This window comes from Embiotoca jacksoni, unplaced genomic scaffold, assembly GCF_022577435.1.
Source record: "Embiotoca jacksoni isolate LCO1_2020_lvr unplaced genomic scaffold, fEmbJac1.0.p SCAF_131, whole genome shotgun sequence".
NCBI lineage: Eukaryota > Metazoa > Chordata > Actinopteri > Embiotocidae > Embiotoca > Embiotoca jacksoni.
In genome coordinates, this window is record NW_027185265.1 from 159,434 (window position 1) to 172,451 (window position 13,018).

The 13,018-nt window shown below is 40.8% G+C and overlaps 1 protein-coding gene across 3 annotated transcripts in view; it reads left to right on the top strand.

Annotated features, from left to right (window-relative positions):
• The window catches only part of cabp1b (calcium binding protein 1b), an 18,302-nt gene extending 7,042 nt beyond the window's left edge, over positions 1-11,260 (top strand). The window contains exons 1-8 of one of the 3 annotated variants that reach the window (XM_069147160.1): positions 1,634-1,980; positions 5,384-5,551; positions 6,514-6,544; positions 6,652-6,795; positions 7,682-7,791; positions 8,149-8,223; positions 8,376-8,448; positions 9,652-11,260. In XM_069147160.1, the coding sequence (XP_069003261.1) occupies positions 1,939-1,980; positions 5,384-5,551; positions 6,514-6,544; positions 6,652-6,795; positions 7,682-7,791; positions 8,149-8,223; positions 8,376-8,448; positions 9,652-9,677 (669 nt within the window). In that variant the 5' untranslated portion in view covers positions 1,634-1,938 and the 3' untranslated portion in view covers positions 9,678-11,260. Of the gene's footprint in view, positions 1-1,633; positions 1,981-5,383; positions 5,552-6,513; positions 6,545-6,651; positions 6,796-7,681; positions 7,792-8,148; positions 8,224-8,375; positions 8,449-9,651 lie in introns of those variants that run through there. The other 2 variants (XM_069147158.1, XM_069147159.1) reach the window with 2 other exon arrangements.
• Positions 11,261-13,018: the final 1,758 nt, after the last annotated feature.

A 13,018-nucleotide genomic window follows, 5' to 3' on the forward strand; every position in this document is an offset into this window, starting at 1 on the left:
ATGAAATCACTTCAGCATTTTCACCTACTGAACATTCGTGAGAAATGCTGTCGTAATTGGCGCATTCATTTTGAAGTGAGGTCACAGTGAACTTTGACCTTTGATCCTGCATATCTAATCAGTTCATCCTTCAGTTCAAGTGAATGTTTGTGCCAAATTTGAAGAAAATCTCAAGAATGTCTTGAGAGGTCACATTGAAAATAACATGTCAGATGTTCAAAAACATGATGCTTCTGGCAGAAAAACGCATTCAAATACCAAAATGTATTTTGTAAGAAGAAAAAAGGAGTAAAGTTATATTACTAATAATATAGTGGCAATGAAATCAATCTGTTCATTCATGTTTCTTCATTCAAACGGACGAGGCTGCCGGACAAGTTGACAACATGCTGATGTCAGACGCACGCGTGTCTACAAAGCGCTGCGTGTTGCGTGTTGTGTGTTGCGTGTTGCGTGTTGCGTGTTCCACCTGCTGCAGGCAACTCAACGTTTGTCATGCAGACTTTAGACAAAATTGCAATACGAAACCAAAACTAACTGGATCAAATGTAGACGTCGTAACAATAATATGCCACTTGGTCGGGACTTTCCAACTTTTCAGCTGATCATATTTTTGCATATAAAACCTGCCATATATTTAGAATAAAAAAATATGTGTGGTGGAATAAAAACATTTGCCTCTGAAATGTGGAAGAGTAGAAGAGTAAAAGAATTAAGTACATAAAGTGCCATAAAAATGATACAGTACAAAAGTAAGTGTACATTCTTCTTTTCACTGCTCTTTTTAGAAATGCTCCATATTCAGAAAGACACAGTTTTTCAGTCATTGTGCTGATGAAACTGTGTGTGTGTGTGTGTGTGTGTGTGTGTGTGTGTGTGTGCGCGCGCGCGCACGTGCTGGTTTGCATCCTGCAGCATGGTGTTTAGAATCCATGTGTCATTTCTTGCACATTTTGGCTTTGATCTGAATCCAATCCCTTCAAGCTCAACATGACTTTGTGATGCTTCTAGGTGTGTGTGTGTGTGTGTGTGTGTGTGTGTGTGTGTGTGTGTGTGTGTGTGTGTGTGTGTGAGAGAGAGAGAAGGAGATGGATGCTGTGGGTAGAGTGAGTTGGGGTCGGGAGAGAAAGCGTGTTTTATTTTTAGCTCCACAGCCCCACATTTGTGTGTGTTTAATCGAGTGTATGTGAGTCTGTGTGTGTGTGTGTGTGTGTGTGTGTCTGTGTGTGTGTGTGTGTGTGTGTGTGTGTGTGTGTGTGTGTGTGTGTGTGTGTGTGTGTGTTTGGATTAGTGTCTTTCTCAGGGGAAGGTAATATGCTTGTCCAAACTAGCTTTTTCTGTCACATTCGCATAGATGGTTAGAAACTGTAGAGTGAGCGGGAATTGGGGGGAGGGGGGGGAAAGAGGGGAGGGAGAGGGGAGGGAGAGGGGAGGGAGAGCGAGTGAGAGGGAGGGGGGAGGGAGACAGTGTAGGAGAGAGGATGGAATGAAGAAGCAGTCTTGCTCTCTTTCTGCAGCCACTTGCATCTCACATGCATGCTTCCTCTCCCTGGCTTATCTTTCTGTTGTTCTGATCTGTCCTTCCTTCTTGTTTACATATTTCCTCCTTTGTCCTGGTGTCCCTCCTCCTCCTCCTCCTCCTCCTCCCAGGGTCCTTGCCTCTAGGTCCTCCCTGCACACTCCTTCATCCTTTTCCCTCCTTTCCTCGCACCTCCTCTGAGATCTCAGCTCCTCTCCCTGCCTCTTTTCCCCCCCCAGACGTCTTCTTGTATTAGTCAATGACCCACTGAACCCCTCTCTCCCTTTCTAATCACTCCTATTCCCATGCATGCCTGGAAACACACGCAAACACACATGCACACACGTGCACGTACATACAGGCACACTAACACAGACAGAGTTAGAGAGAAAACATAAAACAAGAAGGATTTTCTTGCAATGGGCAACTCTGTAAAGTCGCTTAAAATTTTCACCAAGAAGGTAAGGCGGGCCGCGGTGTCCTGACTCCTGCATGTTTGTCTGAAGGTGTTCCAACCTGACCAACGGCTGCTGGACTGCATTCCTACTGACTTCAGCCCTGCGACTGACTTTCCGCCACAAGACTGTTGAACTGTGTTTTGTGTTGCTGGAGCTGAGAGACGCACTAAGTGATGACAGGATATGGAAGATAAAGCTTGTGTCTCTCGCTGTGGTTTTGTTCACTGTTTGCCAACACAGAGGCTTACAGTCTGAAATACTGACTGAGGATCGTGTTGACTTACTTTAAAACTCATGTTGCATGTACTTTCTTTGGATATAGTGTCGTCTGCTCGTCAGCATTGCTGCGTTCAGACAGACATCACAATAACTTGTCAGTACTGCTTGTGCCTCACCTGTTGACTGAGTCTGTGAGTCTGTGAGTCTGTGAGTTAAAACCATGTAAACCTTTGGAGTCAGTCAGGTTGCACATGAATCCCACCTCGCCAGCCAACAGGAGCTGAGACCCTGTTGGTGCTGCACCTGCAGGATGCCATCATTCAGTGGAAGCGTTGCAAACAGGTGCACCGTTTCAACTATATCAGATTCTATTAGCTCAAATGCACCACTGGCACGGAGTCTTTGAGTTCATCCACTCTAGTGTTACATCTCTTACATCTGCTGTCCTTGTTGAATCACTGGATGCTTGAATAGACTCTCAGAGAAGCAGAGAAACGGTCCCGCAAATAGAATTTCCTTCATATCAGCAGCTGCACATCCTTGAGGAAGCACAATAATATGACAAGCAACTGTTGATGCCATCTGTGCAGAATTGGGTTGGAGTGTTGCAGAACTTCTTGCTTGACTTCAGCCTTTCTCTGACACGGTTTCACATTTTTCTTGTGTGTGTGGGGTCTTTTTTTTGTTATATAACGGCTGACGCGAGGCTTCATACTACTTTTTCTGGCACGATATAGCCACGGACAGCCCTGCTCCATGCATCACTTGGTCAGATTACCCAGTGGGCATCCGTTCCTGTGGTGAGGACTGTATGAATGCACGAACTGGCATTAGGACTGGCAGATGGAGTGTGAAGGTCATTTCTAGAGCATATAATACTGTGTCTATTTGCATATAGTACAAGTATGCATATTAATTTTTCACTACATATGCATGCAAATGTCTTCTGTTTACTGTATAAAGCATCTGAGCATGGTGTTCGCTCATGTCAGAGAGGTTTAAAACAGCAGCAAAATGGTTCCTCTGTAACTCGCTGCGATTTTCGGTCCACTACTTACTTTCAGCTGGACGTCCCTCGTCCGAGTTGGATGTCACACTGTAGTAATTGAAATCCAAACCAACATTGTGTGTTTTATAAGCAGTATGAAATGTCACCGCTTTAAAATAAGCTAATCTTCGCTTGACAGAAATAGAGTCCACCGAGCCACTTGTGTTCTGCATTCAACTGCTCCTCTCCAATTCAAATATTAGTCAGAGCAATGGTTGAAACCTAATTTGACTTTATTTAGAGGAAGCTTTTTTTGTCCGCTGGCAGGCAGTGATGGTCTGTTTTTAATTAACTTGAAGCTCTCTCAGTAATTGGGGATGATGTGAGAACAACATTTGCCCCCTGGTGGACTTTCTAATTGGTGATTATAATGAAATGGCTGGGTGAACTTTAGCTTTATCTTCTGGACAACATGCAAACCGATGAGTAACCATCACAGCGTGAGTCTTGATGTAAATGTCATGTGCCATGAACTCGACCACTATTGCTAACAAACTTGTAATGCAGTCAGTTAAAAGTGCATAAACTCGTGGATTCTGTAGTGTTATTGATACATTGGGTTGTAAAAGGTTTTTCTAGTTTATTACAACTAGGGTTTTATTTTGGTATTTTTCTCACCATCATTTCTGTTCGCTATGATAATATTGTACTCTCTAAATTCATGCTGAGATTTGGGAACGTGAGCAGTCATACCATCAGGCAGACGGTAAACAATCCAACATTTAGGTACGATTATCTAAATCCCTTTCTATTACTGTAATAATTCTTCATTGCAGTGGACGAGTGAGTGAAGCTAACAGTCCAGGGAAGTTAGTCTGGAAACTGTGATTGCGGAGAGCAGCAGGTGGTCTGATTGTGCTGATTATGGTAGTGATGTCACCGTTTTCTCAAAATTACATTACAAATTTTTGTACAACTTTATCATAACATAATATATCATCACAATTTTGTGATGAATCAAAGTGATCCTTTCAGGCAAAAAAAAGTGTAGCTGAAGGCCACAAAAAAATTGTTAAAGGGTGTTTACGTCAGGCTTTCAGAGGTTTGCATTTTTCTGCAGCAGAAACTTCCAGCATGGCATCATATGTGACACGTCATGGGGAGACGCACCGATCAATCCCCCCAGGAAATTACGATCTTGTGATTCTCCGCAGTACAAGTACTCAATAGAAGGTCTGCTTGAAGACATTATAGCACAAAGTAAGCCTTTCCAAACAAAACTTGCTTTATCAACAAAAACAACTCCTCACTTACAGTCAGCAAAGTCTTCAATCTGTCCTGTTATCATCCAAACACACTGCAAAAAAACAGCCAGACTGAAAGTGACAGGGTTTATGGGAAATGTGGTCCGATCAGGAGAATTAGGTTTCCAGTCAAATCAAACAGTATGTTAAAGTGAGTTTTAGACAATCTTCCAGTTTCAAGAGATTGAACTGTTTTTGCAGACTGTGTATTCTGCATTTCAGCCACAGATTGTCTGTTTTGTAAAGCTATGTCGCTTTTGTGATTCAAGAATTTCTGAGCCAATGTTTCTTGGAATGAAAACAAAATGCAGAATTAATATATTTCCCGCTATTCCTGCGATGTGCAATATGCATACACGTCATTTTTTTTCTCTTCGGTAGTCGCTGATAAACAAAATATAATATTTTCCTTGACTTGCAATTTTGACCAATTCCCACAATTTCACCACAACAAAAAATGAAATCACATTAAACTCAACACATTGCATTGCAATTTCTGAACAAAATAGAAATAAAAACAATCAAGTATTTTTGTTTACAACAATCACAAAATCTGACTGGTGTTCTGTTGTGCTGAATGCTGACTGACAGGGTGGATTCATATGGCATCAGTTGCTGCGTCATGATATTACACCTCTCTGACTGAGCTGCTTTCCTCCATCATGACTGACGTGACTCCACACTTTTCGGTGACTGACAGACATGTGTCAGTCACCTATGATCCTACTTTGAGCCCCCCCCCCCCCCCCCCCCCCACACACACACACACCCTCTCCCTCCCGCCTCCATGTTGGCTCCTTGTTGACACCATGCTGCAACAATCTGAGTCACAGTCTCTACCCCTGTCTTTGCCTCTGCTCCCATATCTGGCCCCCCACCCCGGATGCGGCCCCAGGACCAGAAGAAGAACTACAAAGCAGTGCAGTCCTGTGAGGAGGGGGGATCTGGGGGGGCCTATCTTGAGCCACTAGTGGCCCTGGCCCAGAACGGAGCCAACATGCACAACGTACTGGGGCCCGCATGCATCTTTCTACGCAAGGGCTTCGCTGAGAGCCGGCAGGCTGTACGTAAGTCCAGAAAACATCACGAGCATGCATGCCACGAGAGATTTAGCACACAGAGCAGAACATGAACAATAACCAAAACCTATCGTGAGTGTTCAGTAATCACCTTCTACTGTAATGTCAGCACCTGCAGCATGTGAAGGAGAGGGGTGAAGCTGAGAAGTTGGTATTTTTGAGAATACGACGACTCGAAATCTTTATATACGGACTATTCTGGATAGCGAGAATGTGCAATGAACGGGTGTGTGCGTGTGTGTTTGTGCGTCTCTGTGTATATTTATGCAAGAGGCTGGATGCATTGCTTAAAAACATGGTGGACATTTGTGGCAAGAGGGAGGATTATTAGTGCACATTGTGGCGGTGGCAGAAAAGCTCTTCACATGGCAATTATTTCTCTTCATCCATTTCCAACAGTGAACAAGAGTCAAGGTCTCATTATTAAAGAAAACGGTGATGCTGAAGTCGTCACTGTAGACATGTACTGTGACGATGAGCTCTCAGGTGGAGCTTCCTGATGAATAAATTGAGTCTAATTCAATGGACTGGAAAATAAAATAAATTATTTCATATTTCAGAAATGCTGGCAACTAATTCATGAAAACAGAAATTAATTAATCACATACACAGATGCTGCAAATACAGTATATGGATCAGAATTCTCTCTGCTACAACAAATCCTGAAATATCTAATATTTCGGCTATTTCACTTTGATCCTAAAGCCAAATCATGTCACCGACTGCTAAGAATGCATGTTGTATCCACTGTGTGAGCTCATTGATGAGCTCCTCCTCTCTCGCTGGAAGAAAACCTGAAGACTGTTGGAACTCTGTGGTGTATATCTGCAGTTGCCTATTTATTTTTTACAGCGTCATGTTGTGTGAGGAATGCTGGGAATTGGCATGATTTCTTCAAAATATCAGCTGTGTTTGGATTCTAACTTTGCATTGTGATCCCTCACAGGATCGAGAGTTGAGGCCAGAAGAAATGGATGGTATGTTCCATTAAGAAAAAAATAAGGTTGCAAAAGATTTTCCAATATTCATTCAAATCATTTCTATTACATCTCTCACATTCATGTTTTCTCTGCGTTGCTCTCAGAGTTGCGCGAGGCATTCAAGGAGTTTGACAAAGACAAAGACGGGTTCATTGGCTGTAAAGACCTGGGGAACTGCATGAGAACGATGGGCTACATGCCGACAGAGATGGAGCTGATAGAACTGAGCCAGCAGATCAACATGAACTGTAACTAAAATTGTGTCTGCATGTCTATGAATTATTTCTCCCGTTTTTCCTTTTCTTTGTTCAGCACCACGTGTGCAGAGATAAACACTTTAACAGCCACTCTGAACTTTGGTACCTTTACAACACTGACTGAATTACATCCATATTATCTACAATCAAAAAATGCCTTGTCATTTGGTACCAAATTTCAATACCAAGGCTACATTCAAACAACAATTTTGTTTTGTTTTAAAACACATGACTTCTGCTCCGTTTACGCAGAAGTAAATCAGTGTGAGCCACGACATTTACCATACTTAAAGCCCACTCGTGTAAATTAAATCACTTGTTTCAACTCAAGTAAATCTTACATTAGAAGGGCTTATTTCACTCTTTTTAAACTCATTTTCAGCCACAGATTGTCTGTTTTGTAAAGCTACGTTGCTTTTGTGACTCAGGAATTTTTGAGCCAATGTTTCTTGGAATGAAAAAAAAAAAAAATGCAGAACTAATATATTTCCCGCTATTCCTGTGATGTGCAGTACAGTAACTGGAGTCTGCTTTGTGCACAGAGCTGGCGACCATCTACAGATGGCATTTAAGGCATTTAGGGAACATTGGTAAATTTTAGCATCCAACGACAGCTGTCATATGTCATATATTTACTGAACATCAGTAAATAGTATGCCAGTGAGGCGTTTAGGGGAAATCTGTTAATGTAGCTAAAATAACCCTGGTTACACTTCCCCCTCTGAACTGGGTGCATTTTTTAATTTTTTTTTCTTAAAATGGATTTTATAGAATTGGTATCAAAAAAGTATCGTTTAAGAACAGGTATTGAAGGTTTTTGAACAATACTGAGCCCAATACGTTGTCATTATTTTGTTCTTTTTTATCTGTCCATCAGTGGGAGGACATGTTGACTTTGAGGACTTTGTTGAACTTATGGGGCCCAAACTTCTGGCTGAAACAGCAGACATGATTGGGGTAAAGGAGCTGAGGGATGCATTCAAAGAGGTGAGGACAGATGTGAAGAAACACTCACACAATAGCAAATGGAGTGTGATAACAAAATAACTTGCAAATTTGTTGAAATGGAGTGGAAAAATAATGTTGAACACATTAATTTATCAAGTTAATTCAGTTTTATCTTTCAGAAAGAATATCTTCAGAGGGCATTATGGGAAAGGCAGCCGAGTCTGATCAAAGTGGCAATAATTTTGAGGAGGGTCTATCAGTATTTCTGGAAATTTAGTGATGTTGGCCTTGGCTTGTAAGAAAAATAGAAAATACAGTTTTTGCAAATGCATATTGTAAATCAATCCTAATTAACACTTCTTTGTTTTAATAATTTCTCTTTTTTGTTATTTTCAGTTCGACACTAATGGTGACGGCCAAATCAGCACAGCAGAACTTAGGGAAGCGATGAAGAAACTCCTAGGACAACAGGTACAGAGCTGCTGGAAGAGTCTGAGTTTTCTTCTCCGTCGCTCTCCATCATTCACTGTCAGCCTGAATTCTGTCTGTCCACTCCACTTCTGTAAACCTGCTCTGAGTTTGTGCCACAGAAGCTCACAATTTCCCCACAACCTGCCTTTCAGGTTGGACACAGAGATTTGGAGGACATCCTACGAGACATCGACCTCAACGGAGACGGACATGTCGACTTTGAAGGTAAAACAAACCCTATGCAGTACAGTATGTATTTGCAGACACCATACTTTGCAAATCATACACAACAACATTTACTGCCGGCAGAAGCCAGAAATCAAACATGATTACACATTACCTCTTTCTGTTGGCCTTTCTCTCTCAACCCTTCTATCTTTTAAGCTCGCTCACGCTCACGTGCACGCACACACACACACACACACACACACACACACACACACACACACACACACACTTTCATAGACAATTCAAGTAGTGCCAACACGTGTGTGGTTTATATCCCATAGCATGCTGATGGTGAGGTGAGGCGATGAAGGCAGTAGGTCTGTCTGTCAGATTATCTCTGTGCCAAGGGATTATGTCACCTCATAGATTACCCACTGAGAAAAAGATGCATACAGGCTGAAATGGATGAAAATATCAGGAAATATTGCTGTTCTCAGTAGTACTTACTCTCAGCAAAAAAAACGTCATGCTTTTGCTGCTTTCTATATACAATCCATCAGCAAAGAGCTTAACACAACATTTGATGGCGCAGGTAAAATACATGCACAGTTTGGGTAATAAAGTCCTAAACTATGGGATCAATAGCACTACAGCACAAACTATTTGATTTTTTATTTTCTAATGATTTGGGTAGTTGACCTGGCTCCACTGTTGCTCATAGCTTCAGATGTCACTGTGATTATATCGTGGAAACCCTATTGGCCTGAGGGTTTGTGGACCCGTCGGGGCCAGACGCGGTGCCTAAGTGTGATCAGGTTGAACTAGTTCCAACAATGGTGGCAGTGGTAGAGTTTTAATGCACAACATTCAGTATATGGAGGTCAATGCCATTTAGTTAAAGGTTAATAGTTTCAACATTAACATGAAAATAAAAAAATTAAAGGACTTGGAATTCAAGTCGTGCTCATCCACTTTGCATCATAAACATCCTTTTTTTTTTTTAAAGAACGGAAGTTTGTATTCCGAAATTGGCAGGCAAATAGGACATTTCAGTAATACCGCTGCTCAGTTAGGTGCACCAACCATTGTCTTCATCCTCCACCTACATCTAAAGTACAAAGATAGTATGATGTACTGTGTATCTTACACATTAAACAGCAGTTGCTGTCACTTGTGCCACATTATTTATTTTATTGTAAATTTGCACTAAAGCAGGCCATTGAGCAAAGTAGAAAATCTGTCCCTTTCTTTAACTTGCAGAATTTGTGCGGATGATGTCTCGATGAGTTCCTGGTGGAGAGCTAAGATGTTAAAACATAAGCTGGATTCTCTGCTGGATGAAGAGGGAAAAAGGAGAGAGCCCAGCAAAGAATATTGATGGATCTGGAACTTCTTGAACTGTCAATGAACAAGACAGCAAAAACATATCAACCCTGCCCTGAAACTGCCACGCTGAAGCACAAAGGCTGACGACTGCAGCCAGGAGCGACACTGTTAAAAATATGCTGCTGCTGTTTCTTAGAGCATAAACAAAACCAATGGCTGCATTTCTGACTTTTGCGAAGTATATTTTAAAAATGTATTTTCCTTTAGTAATGACAACATTTCTAATGAGGATGAGGTAGTTGACCCAATGGATAAAGGTAATGTGATGTTCGAGCTATTCTGCTCAAACACCTACTACCACTATACTATTGTTGTTAATAACGGTAGCAATCAAGATATTTTTAAGACAGCAGTATGTCAGCAAACCCCCAAACCAATACAGCACATTCCTTTTAAATGCTGAGCACAAATACAAATGGCAATATGGGAATATTTAATGTGATCCTGTCAAAGCTGTGTTTGTGTTTTGTGGATACTGTTGTTTCTCTCCCACCCGATGCTGTTGATGTGTTACGTTACTGGAGACTATTGTTAAACCTGGTTAAGGCAAGCCAGTATTTGTTTGGTAATTATGTGTAATGTAGCACTGATACAGTTCTTCTGACTTTCTAATAACATAATGCCCATTTTACTGTGTATTATGTATATACATACACACACACACATATATATATATATATACATATATGTGGATAACAAACTGTCAACTGCAAAAATTCTACAAGAAACTTGGTAATCTTGATAGACCTTTTAATTACATGTGTGTTTTACTAATTCTGAATATGATTCTGCATGAATATTCAGAACACATAAAACGTGTTTTCGGTTTGAGAGATCATCAACACGTCACTGTGGCAGGTGATCAACTGAGCGTTAAAGCAGTAGCTGAAAGAGGGATTCTGTCAATGCTTTAATTTTGATCAGAGAACTTGATAAATGTGTTTGTTTGTTTGTTAGGATTTTGTGAGTCAACAGAACACTTAAGTGAACTTTTCACTTTTGGTGCAACATTTACACTTTTAACTTTGATACCTCAAAATGAATTGAACAATCAACCTCATCCATAAACCTAGCACGCTCTAATCTCTAAAACCGATATCATACCTTCATTATCAATATGTGTAAGGAAGCCCTATGAGCCTCTTTATGACCAAAGCCAAAGAAAGTTTACAAAAATATGATGCGAGTCTAATTCAGTGTAGTAAGTGTATGCTGTATTTTTCTGAAATTTGAACTTACGTTTTCAATATGGCTGCTTAAAATGCCCTTTGGTTGATGGGACAGCTAAACTATTGGTAGACTGTTCAGTGAATGGGCATGAGGTCATATGCATGTTATATAGTTAAGATGTTCTTCAAAAGGGAAATCTTACTTTGTGATTTTTTTTTTTTTGTCTCAACTGTGTGAAACTATGCATGCTAGAAAACAACTGCAATTTGTTGCAGAATATATAACAATAAAGGTTTTTATTCCAACTTGAGAATAGCGTTTGTGTGTTCCTACTTATGTTAGCAAAATTGTTGGGACATGAATCTGTCCTGACAGTCTTATTTTGAGATCTCAAGTTCTTTCTTTCTTTTCCTTTCCTTCCTTCCTTCCTATTTGGGTTTTGATTATGACACAGAAATCTCTTTTTTCATTCAAATGGCAGTTGCATTTCTCTCTTTTTCTATACTAATTACAGAGAAACCACAACAATCATAACTTTCCATTAATCAGCCCAGTTGTGTCAAAGGTACCAAACATGCAACAACCTTCTTCTGGACCCACGTAAAAAAAAAAAAAAAAAAAAAAAGACAAGTCACCAGTCTACAATTTCGAGGTATTTAGCAACGGTAAACTGTTGAGCCCCAGAGACTGCACTCTTCGCTCTCCGCTCTCCACACACCATCAACCTTTTAACAAAGCTCTGTGATTCCTGCATAGCGCCACCACTGGTGGGGAGAGGTTGGCCACCTCCAACCTAACAACACATCTCTGTCTGTCCACAGACCCGCAGAGATGCAATGTACCCACAAATTGGTCCAACAGAGCATTGAGTAGTGCCTGTAATACAACACGCTGTAATCTATTTTCATTATTTACAAAGCCAACACATCCGACTGATTTCCATTGAGTCCAAAAACAATGAATAGCAGCATTTTCAGTGCAGCAGTCGGTCGTCACACCTGGAAAACCAAAAGCTAGTTTGACTGTGTTTCAGTAGCAGCAACAGACAACCAGAGCTTTGAATAATAAACCCATGATTAAAGACGTGAAACACTTTCACTTTGTTTAGGTTTCAGCACCCAAACTATTAAATGATAATCCTGTCAGAAAACATAAACAAAATATTGGCCACACACACACAACAGCAGCTGGGATCTGGCTCAGAGCAAAGCCAGATTTACACAATAAACATGAATAAAACAAAGTAAACACACGTTATAGAACAGCAGCTCTGAAAGACAAATTTACACGATAAACAATTATAAAAACAGTAATTATTCAAAGCATGAGCATCAAAAAAACACTTAATAATTGGCTATTGCACATTTAGCTCTGCCTGACTGGCATCCAATGCATATTTTACTTTCTTTTTATTCTATTTGAATTAGTTCGCCTTTAACCCTTAGACACCTCCTGCAGACCGATTTCTGTCTTTTTCAGGGGGTACAGAAGATGTTTAGGGGATCAGCTGATCTTTAGCAGGTCAGTAGTATCTGCCACATAGAAGTGGTCAACGACATCTCAAAGGTGGATATTAATCTGGGAAGAGTTATTTCGACCACCTTCTCCACCTGTAGTTTGAAATGATCCCAGTACCGTCACTCAGGCTTTAAACCGGAGGCGCTCTGTCCTGTTTTTGTAAAGGACCCTGAATGCTTCCGTAAAATAAACTCCCCTTGCGTTGTGAGCCGGGATGAACTGAGCTCCACGTCCTGTCCAGGTGCAGCTGGCTTCGTAAACAAGTCCGAAATTTGATTCCGTTGAGCCATTTTGTTGTTGCTTCTGCTTGTGGTCAGTCCCGGTGAGACCTTTAAACTGTCTGTTTAACCTCAAACGTCATTTCCGTCCGGACTAAAAGTTCACAACCTTTTATACCCTTATGTTATAATCTTTGATATGCAGCTATGTTCAGAACCAACACACAATTTACTGAAATGTAAATATTATTAGAATGTGAACATAACAAATAGAAATTCAATAAACTTTGCAGGTCCTCCCTACTGCCTTATTTCCTAATAATAATTTAAAAAAA